The following is a 13,727-nucleotide window of genomic DNA, read 5'->3' as shown; positions in this document are numbered from 1 at the left end:
GAACACGCCCTCACAGCTGGGTCATGTGACAGGCGGCGCGGCAAGATGGCGGCGTCCTGCCAGGTGGGTGCGCGCTGGGCTCCGGGTCGGGGCCGCAGTTTCGCGCTGGAACCGGGAATCACCCGGGAGCGCCTCCGACACCGCCCGCAGGCGGATGGCGTTCCCAGTAGCGGAGGCTGGGCTGTGGGTGTTGCGGCTGAGGGGGACAGGAGGCGGCGGCGAGCAGCGTAGAAGGACAGGACGCGGGCAGCCCGCGGGTTGAGGGGCGTCCACAGCGCTGCGAGGGCTTGGGGAGGAGAGGGAGCAGGCAGGGCTGCAGCGAGGCCAGGGCTGCCGGATGTTTGGCAGCACGTCAGTGGGAAGCTTCCCTGCCCTGAGCAGCCGGGATGCGGAGCCCGAGCCGGGCACCAAACGCTCGGTGCGGGTCCCGTTCGATGATGAGAGCGGCGGGGCCGAGGAGCCTCACATTACCTAAAAGGAGGCGCGGAGGAGGGGATTGCGGCACGCACGGGAAAACAAAATAACTCAGCAGTGAAATACATCGCATTGCAGATTGTCAGGTGTAAGCATCAGAGCTGCTGCAGCACAGACCTCAGGCAGGTGAAATTCTGCCTGCTCTGGCAGCCTGTCAGGGCAGTGTCCCTGCCATTGATACCGGAGCTGCGGTGCAATCTTAAGGTTGCCAGACTGAGTAGGAGGACTCGGTCCTTGCTTGGCAGGTGGCATTTACTCTGCTTTTCCTCAGATAAGCCTTAGGCTTCCCCCTCTCCAGTTCTCAGAAACAGCAGGGAGTTGGAGGTAGATATTGTCCAGACCAGTTCTGTTTGATTAATTCTTCTCCTGTTTAAAAATTAATTGCAATGACAGAAGATTACATTTGGCCTGAAGGAGCTGTGTAGCAACAGTGCATGTAATGAAGCTGTTTGGCAATCAAGTATTTCAGGCTATATGAATAAGGATGCCAAAAAGCAATCTATCAATAATTAAGTTTTCAGTACAAAGTCATAAATATCTAAACACTGCAGACACACTGTCTAAGGAAGTTTGACAGTACAAACTGTAATAGTTCCTCATATTGCTATTATTTGTCAGCTTTGTAATCTGCTATCACCATTCAACACTGGCTGAAAACCTAAAAGAGAACCTTAAATAAACCTCTGGCCTTCCATGGGGGAGCTGGTGTAGATATCGGCATTGAGACTTGGGGAGAAGAATTTACTTAGCAGACTTTGCTCTAATCAGCTTAATGGTGGGCCAGAAAGGATAAAATTTCCAACAGAAATAAAGAACCTGAGACCTTCAAAGACCACAGGAGAGGTCCCAGTGTAATGGCAGAGGTTTACATATGGCTGATTATCAAATTATGTATCCACAGAGAAATCAAGGCTGCCAGAAAGCAATAAATGCTGGTGAGAATTGCACAATGTTGTCAGTGCCCACAATTCTTTGAAGAAGATAAGATGAGATTTAACCTAACAGAGTAAATGTGCCTGTTGCTGATTATGTCAACTGCTTATCTTCCAGTCCAAAAGTTTAAAGAAAAGTTTGGTTTGCAGCACAGCTGTCAGTGGGCTGTGAGCCTTCACTCAGAGAAGGTGAAGTGCATGATTCACTCACCTCAGTTTTGGGGTTTTTTTAATCATCTGTGTGTTGACATTAGCAATTGGCACACAACTATCAGTTTAAATAGACTTTAAGAACCAAATAGCTGTGTCTGGTGGTGTTTGCAGGGGTCCCAGGATGAGGGACGAGACAAGAATCTTGACTCCATGTTTCAGAAGGCCGATTTATTATTTTATTATATATATTATTTACTAAAACTATACTAAAAGAATAGAAGGAAGGATTTCATCAGAAAGCTAGCAAGGAATAGAAAGGAATGGAATGATAATAAAATCTTGTGACTGACCAGAGAGTCTGAGACAGCCGGACTGTGATTGGCCATTAATGATAAACAACCACATGAGACCAATCAAAGATGCACCTGTTGCATTCTATAGGAGCAGATAATTATTATATAATATATAATAATATATTATAACATATATAATATCTACATTATATATTATAATTATAATAGCATAATATAATTATAATATCTATAATTAGATTTAATTATAATTATCATGTATAATTATCATTATATATAAATTATATAAATATAATTATATTCTAATTATAATATTACAATATAATTATATTATTATAATATTATATATTGTGATATGTAATATATTATATATGATATAATATAGTATTATATATTATCTAATTTAGTTTCTCAAGCCTGTCAGCTTCTCAGAAGAAAAAGGATCCTAACAAAAGGATTTTTCATAAAATATGTCTGTGACAGCTGTGCAAACACTTCAGCTGTCCAAGTAGTTGCTTTAATTGCTTGCCTTTTTTGTTTTTTTATAGCAATTGCAGTAGCACAGAAGGGAATTCTTCCTAAGGAATTCTTCCTAATGGACAACTGAGCACCTCGGGCCTGCTGAGATTCTGCAAGCTTGAGGCAGGCAGGGCTGGGCACCATGCTGGACAAGGCAGTGCTGGTGGAGTCCCTGCTGGTGTTCGCTGTGGTGCTGTCGGTGCACGCCGTGGTCTGGGACCGCTTCTCCTGGTGCGCCGTGGCCCTGGCCCTGCAGGCCTTCTACGCCCAGTTCAAATGGGACCGGCTGCTGCAGCAGGGAGGGGCCGTGTTCCAGTTCCGGGGGGCTGCCAACAGCGGCCTCCTGCCCGCCAGCATGGTCATCCCCCTGCTGGGGGTGGTGATGAAGGAGAGGTGCAGGGCTGCCGGCATCGTGTACTTCGAGCGCTTCGGCGTCGTCGTGGCTTCCGCGGGAATGCTGCTGGCGCTCTTCCTGTCCGTCCTGGCCGTGGGCATCACCAAACCCGTGCCAACCAACACCTGCATCCTGACCGGTGTTGCTGGCAGCGTAATTATCTACACCATGAAACATTCCTTGACTGTCTCAGAGGTGATAGAGGTTCTAGAAGTGCTGCTCATTTTTGTCTACCTCAGTATGATCTTGCTGTACTTGTTGCCTCGGTGTTTTACTCCTGGGGAAGCGCTGCTGGTTCTCGGAGGTGTGAGTTTTGTTCTCAATCAGCTCATTAAACGCTCACTGAATGTAGTCGAGGGGAGAGGGGATCCCATTGACTTCTTCCTCCTGGTAGCAGTTGTCGGAGTTGTTCTTCTTGGTCTTTTTTTCACTGTGCTCTTCACTTTCATGGATTCGGGCACGTGGATCTCCTCCATGTTTTTCCACATGATGACAGCAGTGTTAGGCTTAGGGGTCATCATGCCTTGGCTGTACCGACTGATCCAGAGGAACCCTTTGTTCTGGCTGCTCCAGTTTCTGTTTCAGACACAGACAAGACTTTACCTCCTTGTGTATTGGACTTTCTTGGCTGCCTCAGCATGTGGGGTGGTTTTCTACCAGAACGCCAAGAGATCATCTGAATCTAAGAAACACCAGGCCTCGACCATAACCAGGAAATATTTCCACTTCATTGTTGTTGCTACTTATGTTCCTGGACTCATTTATGACCGCCAGCTCCTCTATGTTGCTGCAGTGCTGTGTCTGGCAGTGTTTATCTTCTTAGAGTACGTGCGGTACTTCAGGATCAAACCTTTTGGACAAACCCTGAGGCATTTGCTCTCTCTCTTCTTGGATGAAAGAGACAGTGGACCTCTAATCTTGACTCATATTTATCTCCTCCTTGGCATGTCCCTCCCAGTGTGGTTGTTTCCCAGATCTTGTGCTCCTAAAGGCACCTTGCCCGGGGCAGGAGCATTGGTCCCCTACTCTGGGGTGTTGGCAGTGGGGGTAGGAGACACCATTGCCTCTGTTTTTGGCAGTACAATGGGGGAAATCAAATGGCCAGGAACAAAGAAGACCTTTGAAGGGACAATGACAGCTATTTTTGCCCAGATCATTGCTGTGGCTCTCATTCTGATCTTTGACAGCAATGTGAATCTGAACTCCAGCTATGCCTGGATTCTGGCATCTGTGAGTTTGGTTTCTCTTTTGGAAGCTTACACTACTCAAATTGATAATCTGCTGTTGCCTCTCTACCTCCAGATCATGCTCATGGCATAGAAGCACTTCCAGAAACAAAATTTTCTCCCTTCCTAGAGAAAGGTACTAGAAAATGCACTTTAATGGAAGCTCAAAGCTGATGTTTTGGTACAGCAGAGAAAGTTGTTGAGAACAGAAATGAAAAAGACTTATTTAAAATAAAGGTTTTGATTTAGTCTTGTTTTTACCCGTGGAAAATAGACAGATTTATGTTCTAACAGCAACAAACATGACTGATAAAAACAGCACTTATGTTTAATAATCCAGTTTAGGTTTCTTCTGGGTACCCAAGAGAAGCAGAGAAAGAAGAGGTAAGTCAATTAGAGAGGACAAAATAAACAAGCAGGTCTCTTAGATGTTGCTACCTCTGTACTGTACCTTGTTTTCTGTACTGAGTCCTGTGTCTTGTGTTTGATGTGTGCACTCTCATTTCTGTATAAGCACGATGTAAAGCATGTTTGATAACAAGGGGGGGGCACAGGAACCACGTACAAATGTCCAGTTCTGTCCAGTCCACATCAGCCAGAGCCAAACCCACACCAGGATGCACAAACACAGCTCCAAATCCAGCACCTGCCACAGCTGAGTTATCCAGGGTGAAGGTTTGGGGATGTCAGACACTGCTCATTCCAGACCACACTAATAAGAACAGTGAATCTTTAGCCCTGAAGTTTGCTTCAGCAAGAAAAATGTCTTATCTTTCTCAAGATTTAATCTCCAAAATAATTAGGAATGAATATGGGGGGGGGGAAATGAAGCAAGTCACAGCTAAAACTAATTACACATTAATCCTGAAAGCAGAAAATCTGTTCAAGTCAATAAAATTTTCTACTATTACACTTTCCTACTTTTCCATTTTTTCAGCCAGATGTTTAATCAAATAATGTATAAACATGCTTCTATCAACGAATTGATTAAAACTACTGAATTCCATCCATTTAATTAAAATTATAACTACCATTTTGTGGCCAAAAAACCACTTCATTTCTATGTATGAAAGCCTTCTCTATCAGCATTCTCTTCTCACTGGTTTGCCCAGTGTCCATTAGAACAAAACACAAGGGTCCTTCCTGTCTCCAGGGATGTGTCCAAGCAGGAGATTGTCATCCCAGGCTTCTAGTTTGCATCATGAAGTTCACTTCTGACCCTTTTTTAATTCACTTTTGGGAACAGTCTGGGGGAAGTCCAAGGTACCTTACACAACACTGTCCTGCAGGCATGTAGCTCTGAGATGTTGGGAGGGAGCCTAAGACCAGGGGTGGAGTGAAACCAGTCCCTGAGTCAGCAGAATTGGCTCCAGGATCCAATATTGTGTGTCCCTGCAACAAGCCAGGGTTGGAATAGCTGAGAAGCAGCATTGCCCAATTCATCCTCCTGCCTGGGAAGGGCTCCTGGGATTTGGTGCTGCTGTTCCTGAGGATGCCAGAGCTGGTTACTAGCACAGTAAATTGTCAGATACTCTGTAGGAAACCCAACTCAGTAACTGCTGGGCTGTTTCCTTCACATTTAACAGGAAATCCTGCCAATCAATCCAGCTTTTTTAAAATTTTATTTATGCACTCGAAGTAGATGCTTTTGCACACTGCAGGTAGTGGTGCAAGTCAGGACAAATTATCCTTCCTCAGCAGAATTCTAAATTATTAACTTCTCTCATGGAAAGACACAGACAAAACTTAAGTTGCTTCTGTCACAAGCCACACCCTTCACCACTGATGTCATAAATTGCACCAGAGGTAGAGAAATTTACTTTCCTTCCCCCCTGCTTCCAACTTTCAAACAAACTGAAGGAAAGGTAGTTTTTGAATGCAGAAACTTTGCATTCAGTGTGCCTGCTGTTGCCATGACCCAGCTCCCCAATTTCCTTCTGAAAGGGATGAGTCAGTCAGATTTGGGTCCACTCTACCCCCTCAGGAGCCTTAGGGTTACTCTGATATAATTCCTGCATTGGTGACACTGGGCTCCTGTCTCAAGGTTGCCACTGCACCAGTGCTGGTGAAATCACGCCTACACAGCTACTGTTCAGTTCAGGTACAGACTGGGATGTAGCTTGCATTTCCAAACATTGCTTGCTATAAGTTGGTTTGGGTTTGGTGTGGTTTTGGGGGTAGAAATTATTCTTGTGCATATTGAGAGTTCTAACTGCTCACCAGACAATTTAACACTGTCCCCATCTGTTGGAAGAAGATCACACTGAATCTTCCTCAAAGAAAAGATGATGGAGATGAAGAATTTCTATCCTTTTATTTAAATGTAAAGAGTTTGATTGAGGTTCTTTGTTTCCATCATTTCAACATGAATCTTTAAAAATTGTTGTATTTTTAATCATGCTCAGAGATAAAACACTCAGCTACTGTCTTCCAGGGTAATTTAGAAGATTGACTATAAAAAGCAGACCTCTTGCTTCATTTCACCCACAAGATTGTTTTAAATCACTGTTATTCCAACAATAATACAGAAAACTAGGGGTGAAAATCAAACTTCTCCCCACAACATGGTCACCTGCATTGCTGAAGTCAACCAGCCAAGAAATGCACTTAAGCTCTTCAACACAAGAAAATACTGAGTATCTGCAAGGAGAAATACTTGTAAGTGGTCCCAGTCAACGTGCAATGGTCTTAACTGGTTTGTTCTCAAGACTGAAAGTGTTTCCTTACCAAAAGGACTGGGGGACTACTCTTACACTGGCAGGGCTCCTGCTGCAGTAGAAGCTTTTGTCTCCTGCAGTTTTGGGCTGTGATAATGGTCCTGGTTTTGAGGAGGAGGATAAATTAATATTGAGAGCTGATCTAGTGAAGGTTGTTTTTAAAGAGACCATGAATGAGCAATCAGAAAGGAATGTTGATCAGCTATTGACTCCACAAGCCAGTCACTAACTTCAAGTGTAGAGTGATGGAAAAGGCAGTTCAGGAGTTGGCTGGAGCCTAGGGAGTAAAGAAGAGGAAAAAGCAAAACTTCAGAGGCCATTCCAGTTCTGCAGGTACGAAATCAACGCCAGCTGAGGCACAAACCGTACAGGCAAGACTCCCAACAGTTCTCCTAACCATTGCACTGGAAAGGCTTCCATTTCCTCAGCCACTGGTGAGGATCACAACCTTACCAGTTCTCCTTGCTCCAGGTGGTGCCCTTGGCTTCCATCACGTGGAAGGTGAACGCGTGGCGAGAGGACTCTGAGCTGTTGAGTTCACTCTTATGGACAACCTCCCCATGGATGAGGATGAGCCCACCTGTGGGAAAGAATCACCTGGACTGTTTTCCAAAATAAGAGCTCTGGCTTTCCACTGGGGGGAAGGTGCAGGGTTAAAATATGATTTTAGCTCCCTTGTGTTCTGTTGAGCTGTGAAGTGCCACGTTTGGGGCTGTTTGTACCTTTCCTTATGGGCAGAGGTATGAACTCCTTGTCATCATAGGCTGGCTCTGAGCCTACAAACTCCACACATGTTGAGGCACCTGAAGCTGCACGGACCATCCTCCTGGTAATCCCATCTGCAAATCCACAGAATAAGCAAGCACACAAAAATTAAACACCTGGCTACATTCTGCACAGCAAAGGAACAATATCAGTGATTTCTCTTGGCAATGATAGGAACTTTATTATTACTATATTCACACTTTCCTTAATAATTTGGGTGATGTCTTTTTTATTAAGAAGGGATTTAGGATTTTCCAGCTGTGGCAGAAACAGAGAAAACAGCTGCCTTTTGTTTGCCTTTTTGGCCCCTTCTGTGCATAGCAACAGACCCTTAGGAACACAAATAGTCACACACTTATGCAAAACCAACCTTTGGTCCATTTGTACTTTCTATAGGATCATAAACCATGATTTGAGTACAGCTGGCTCCAGGATTTAAGGAAGGAATAGCTTAAAATCTGAAGAGCATTATGATTACACTCACTGAGTGAATGTTTAGGTGAGCAGAAGTTCAAAGCTGCCCTGTGTGCTCGAGAGGTGGGGAAAAGCAGAACTGTGCTGGTGACCAGCAGTGGTCAGGCACGTGCTCTTACTGGTGTGAGAGCCAGGGATGAACCACAAGCAGCCATTCTCCTGGGTGGCATCTTCCAGGGCAATCCAGAACCCCAGGATCCTGCCCAGGGGCTCAGTGTGCAGGAAAGTGGCATCCTGGTGTGGTGTCACTGCAAGAAGAGACTGTCACTGGGGTCTTTAATGGGATTCAGTTCCTCTAGAAGGACTTCAGGGTTGCATCTCCCTGACTCAGAGCCCTCCCCATCCCACCCACCTATCACATACATTACATTTTACATAAAAATCCCACCTTTTAGCCTGCTGCAAATGTAAAACCAGCTCTCTGTTCAAGCTGCATATGATGTAGAAACTTTTCTGAAAAAATGTTGATTTCAAAGATTTTAAGAAGGTTTGGATTGCCAAACTCAGGTTTAAGTCTGATTATGAGCCTTTTCCCTGGTAATATTCCTTTCCTAAAGGAACATTATCTGCAGTGTGATATAGAGATAACACAAATCTCACCTTCACCACCAATGCCAGGTTGCTGCAAAGAAAAAAAAGTGATGTGTGAAGAATTTCACAGCTTCCCACTTAACAGGGTCTTATTTCTTGAGTGACAAGACAACTTGAATTTCTGTACCTTGAAGATATACATGCTCTGGACAACTACTGGTCTCTCAAGGCCTAGTTTTCTTCCCAGTTCCTGCAAGAAAATTTTCCAAGATTTATGTTCTCTGCACACTATTTAGCATTATTCTTTGAAGATATTTAAATTTCCTTTCACTGACAAAATTACTCCCCCTGGGAGTGTAGAAAACAAAAATTAACTACTCTGCAATTTATTTTTTTTCCCCCCAAGGCCATTCTAGGAAGCAATAACAGCTCACCTGCACCTTGGGGGAGTGGGTGATTTGCTTGAAGACAGGATCATAAGCATGTAGAGCTAAGGGGAAAGAAAAAGCTCAGACAAGACTTCAGAAAGAGAAGGGAACAGCTCTCAGTGATGGGCTGCAGACATCACAGCCAAGCAGGATAAATTGCAGACAGAAACTTTGAACCCTCCCAAGATGGATAAACGTGACTTATCACACCTAAGGTGGTAGGACACTTACAGGTTATACAGTCATCATTAAAGACCACAAATGTAATCACTCCCTGGCCACAGACTGCACACACATAAAAGCCAGTGTACAACAGAGTGAACAAAATGGAATATTATGGGATTCAGTATGATATTACACAAGTGACAACCATTACACATGACCCTGAGGCATATGGGTGAATTCATCTCTTAAGACCTACCAGAAAAGTGAAGTACTGCAAAAAGGAGCTAGAGCTCATCTTTGGTGCCCTTCAGAGAGCCCCAGCCAGCAGGGCTGAGTGTTTGTGCAGACTCTTGCTACAACCCAGCTCTGACAAACCCACAAAGCAAAGACTCAGAGTTGTGCCTCCAGCTCATCCTGATCAGATTTGCCACGAGGACACATGCTCAGGTCCAGCAGGAGCTGCTCTCAGGCAAGGGATGAGACTTGACCAAAATGAGAAGTTACAGAAATAAGGCTTGAGAAGGCTTCTGAATTGTTAAGTTGCTGGGTCAGCAGGAACCTACAGTTGTTTTCATTTCCCCTGAGGAAATGCTGAAGTGGCAGCAGGCCTGGGAAGAGGAGAGGGTTTTTTCTGAGAAAACCAAAGAAAAAGAACTCTTAGTACTGAATTTCCAACTGTAGCAAAGTTTAGTCTGAGCAAAGTTTACGTTTGCAGGCACAGGGAATCCTGCTCTCATTTTCCATGTATTGTTGGAAAACAAAAGGGATCAAAAATGCTAATCCAGGAACTGGGAGAGAATAAATAGGTCAAACAGATCAGTAAGGGTAAAGAAAAGGTGTTGGTGACACCACAGGAGAGAGGGCTGCTTCAATATCAGCAACCCAGCATGGCACAGGTCATAGGAGAGGGTTTGGTCTGTACTGAATGTCACCAGTCTCAGGTGGTAAATTTTTAAAGCAAATCTGTTACATAAAAAAACCAAGGGCTGAAGTCCAAACTTTCTCATGTCAGTGACTCTGAGCTATTCATCACTGAAAAACCTCTGAGAAGGGTTTTTGAAAAGGACTGGAACAGAAGATCCAGTCCTCTGAGAGCAGAGAGCGTGAGGGGCAGCATGGAGAGAACTGCAGAGACACTTATGTACAGTGAGTAGGTCTGGAGAAATCCTCAGGTCTGAAAACCAGGTCTCTTTTGCCCATCCCTCTCCAAACTCATCCTTTAAACATACCATGGCCAATCTTGCTGACAGACTTCTCCTTTGGAATTAGAAAGTTACCTACAAAACAAAACCATAATTTAACATTGTTTGAAAAGCTGGAATCATTCCTTGAGGTGGAAACTGGCCCCTGATCCCTCCCTCAGCCTTTTCCCATCCCCTCTGTGTAGCTAACTCATTGCAGGGCTTACCTTTCTCATCCAAAACACCTTTCTCAAAGAAGAATCTAATCTTGTCTCCACTGGTTAGGAAATAATCCGAGCTACCCTGCAGGGATAAGAGCCCAGTAAAGACAGCATCCTTGTAAAGACATAAATGAACTTTCAGTCAAAGCATTAACACTCACCTGCATCTTTTTTCCCCACCAAGCCGCAGCATAAACAAAACACAGTGAAAAATCACTCATGAAAAGGCTTTCCACAACACTGCATGTCTTTGTGCTGATCAGGGCTTTACAAGATCCTCTCACACAGAGGTTACCCTCGCTTTTCTGGAAAATACCCAGTTTTCTATCTGCAGAACATGTACAAAGTGATCTGTGAGAGCTGCTTGTTGCTACCAGGGGTTGAAAGCACAGCAGAGCCACACATTGATAAGACTCTTGATAAGACCCTGCAAACATTTGCAGAAAGCTGCAGAGCAAATTCCTCTCCCGGTGTTCTGGTCAGTTAGAAGAGTCACGTTCCCGCAGAGAGACCCCTGATCGGTTATTTGCCTTTTCCTTGCCTTTTGCCAGCCCTCCATGGGGGCAGCCCTGCCCGGTCGGTACCTGCTGCTGGAGCTGCTCCTCCTCCCTGGTGGAGAAGGCGGTGCGGCAGTGAGGGGGCACTTCCATCTCCGCCACGATCCTCTGGATCTGCCTCCTCATGCTGTCACACTCCTCTGCGCTGAAAAACTGCTCCAGGACAAGGAAACCATCCTCGTGGAACTGGAAGAGATGGGGTGACTGCTCCCCCCCAGAGTCCTCGGGGGAAGCAGCACAAAGCAAGAGAAAGCAGTTCTGGCCTTTAGAGGGTGAAAAGCATCCCAGCTCCAGCTCTGCAGCCAGGCAGCATGTTCTTAATTTTTAATTTCAGTAGGGGTTTCTCTTGCAAACGATTAATTAAGAGGCTGAAATTCCAAGCAGTTAAGAAGAATCTATTTCAATCTCTCAGTCTACACAAAACAGAGATCTCACCGCTAGAGCCTTTTGTGGCTCAAGGATATCTTATCTAATGCCTGTAACCAGCAGCTATTAAACTACCAAGTCTACTAACACAAACAGGGCAGTCATGCCTGTGTGCCAAATCAGAATGAGATTCCTTTACAAGCTGGAAAGCTTTGCTCTCTCTAAGGAAAAAAAAAATCCCTGGGTGATTTCTCACAGTTCACTACACAATACAAAATGAACTCTGCTGGCAGTGAACTCAGTTTCTTTATATAGAATACCCTGGAGATTATCCTTTGCCAGGAAGATTTCGAGTTCAGGGATGAGAGTTGAGCAACACAGACAGAAGGGGCACAGGAGAAATCCCTCCAAGAGCTCTGTGGGACAAGCTGCCCCCAGAAGAGTCTGTAGCCATGACACTCACACTAAAATTAACGTAATGGAAGAAGCTGAGGAGAATATAAAGTGTTAGCAAAGCAGATTTTGGCTAGACCTGCTGCCAGGTTAAGCAGCAGTGGCTCTGTCTTACACACTGCCTGCACTCTGGACACGCTCCCTCCCTGCAGAGCAGCTCCTTACCTTCTGGATCTGCTGCTGGGTCACGGATGCCATCGGGCCAGGAGCCCCCAGATCCCAGCACCACGAAGCCACCTGGGCTCTGCAGGGCTCACTCCCCGCCTCTCCACGTGATCCTTGTCCCAGCATGTGATAAAAGCCAGCACTGGGCAGTTGGACTCTTGCACAGCTCAAAGATTTTTGTCCCTGTTGCCAGTTCTTTGCTCCTGGCAGGGATATTCGGGAGTTCACAGTGTTGCTTTGGCTCTTAGTGATAACAAAGCACGCAAAAATTTTCTATTCAAGTGCACTCACAGACTTGATGAATATCTGAGCTCCAAGGAGGAATCACTTTTAATTAATAACCCACATTTAAAAATAGGGCAGTTAAACCGGTAATCACAGGAGTAAGTAAGATAAGGGGGGTTAAAATAAGATTCAAGTGTGAAGAAAAGATCAAGATGTCTTAGAACAAATTTAGAGCACTGATTCAAGGTCTTACAGAGCCCTTTTTGCTTTGTCAGTGAGTCCTGCCAGCTCTTCAGCATATCCACTGAAAGGGCTCCCCAGCCCAGGAGGTGACAAACAGAGCAAAATGTGGTAAAGAGCTTTCACTGAGGGTTTGGTAAAACCAACAGAGAATACTTCTGCTATTTGCATTCACAGCTGCTTTTGGTAATTTACACATCCACTTGCTCTGTTCACTCTCCTGCAGCTCCAGAAGTCCATGCAATATTTACAAGTAAGTGAAGCTAAATCCACCCAAAGTTCAAACCAGAGAGCAAAAATGCAGAAAGTGGGTCTGAAAGGCAGAGAGGGAGGAGCAGTTGCCAGCCCAGCGGTGGCGCTCCCAGCCAACACATCCCTCCCACCGGGAATCTCTGGGGAAGGTTTTTCTCTCTAGAAGAAAACGTGTTTGGCTCCTACAGGAAACACCGAGAACACCCTCAGAGCAGCACTTCCCAAAAATAACACCATGGGGGCGTGTTCTTGCATCACTCACCCAGCCAAAGGAAAACCCAGGAAAAGGAGGAATGCAAAATGCTCACAGGAAAGTGTTTACATCCTAGCAGCTGAAAATCCATTTAAAGAGAGGTTGTTTGAAAAAAAGTTTCCTGTTCTATAAGGGAATTGTGGATAAAATCCCTCTGCACCTTACTAAAACTTTCTTTTTTTAATAAAGAGGAAATTGGGGGTTTACTTTTTTCAGGCTTTTCCCTGTACACAGGAGGATATGAATTCAGTAGTTTAAAAAGTTAAATTCTGCCAGAGACTTTAATCACTGGACTACAAACAAAGAATAAAAAAAATCAGTCTCCAGTGCTGCAAAGCTCAAAAAAAAAAATATTGCAGTAGGTCCTCCTTCCTCTTAACACTCTCACCAACTGATGGAGTGGAAAAGTTTTTAGGGAAGATGCATGACCTGTGGGGAAAAAAAAAAAAGCAGCTGTAGGCTGTTGCCTGCAAGTTGACTGTGTGACCCACCTCACCCCTCGCCAGGAGGCAGCAGTCCTGGAGAAACACTCCTGGAAAACACTCCCACGCCACTCCTCAGGCCCTCTGTCACCGTGGTGTCATGTCCTCCTCATTCCCACACAGGGTGGCTTTTACCAGCAGTTCACCACGTCACCTTCTCCACTCCCCTCCTTACACACACACACCATGACTCCAGAGGCTGTATTGGTTCATGCCACAGCAGCAAACCACAGTTTTCCTGTT

General features: G+C 45.0%; 2 protein-coding genes across 2 annotated transcripts; one reads left to right on the top strand and one right to left on the bottom strand.

Annotated features, from left to right (window-relative positions):
• The first annotated feature begins 27 nt into the window (after positions 1-27).
• DOLK (dolichol kinase) lies at positions 28-4,438 on the top strand. Its single transcript, XM_036393839.1, has 2 exons — positions 28-63; positions 2,419-4,438. The coding sequence occupies exon 2, from the start codon at positions 2,532-2,534 to the stop codon at positions 4,101-4,103; it is 1,572 nt and encodes a 523-aa protein (XP_036249732.1). The 5' UTR covers positions 28-63; positions 2,419-2,531; the 3' UTR covers positions 4,104-4,438.
• PHYHD1 (phytanoyl-CoA dioxygenase domain containing 1) lies at positions 4,317-12,257 on the bottom strand. The gene is made up of 11 exons (XM_036393840.2): positions 12,033-12,257; positions 11,076-11,234; positions 10,498-10,573; positions 10,319-10,366; positions 8,931-8,986; positions 8,684-8,746; positions 8,566-8,587; positions 8,085-8,213; positions 7,449-7,565; positions 7,180-7,306; positions 4,317-7,003 (listed from the first exon to the last, which is right to left on the bottom strand). Exons 1-11 carry the CDS (start codon positions 12,156-12,158, stop codon positions 6,958-6,960), a joined length of 969 nt encoding a protein of 322 aa, XP_036249733.1. The 5' UTR covers positions 12,159-12,257; the 3' UTR covers positions 4,317-6,957.
• Between the last annotated feature and the right edge of the window lie 1,470 nt (positions 12,258-13,727).

The sequence above is a fragment of the Molothrus ater genome, chromosome 20 (genome assembly GCF_012460135.2).
Source record: "Molothrus ater isolate BHLD 08-10-18 breed brown headed cowbird chromosome 20, BPBGC_Mater_1.1, whole genome shotgun sequence".
In the NCBI taxonomy this organism is placed as follows: Eukaryota; Metazoa; Chordata; class Aves; order Passeriformes; family Icteridae; genus Molothrus; species Molothrus ater.
This window is presented reverse-complemented; position numbering and strand designations above follow the sequence as displayed.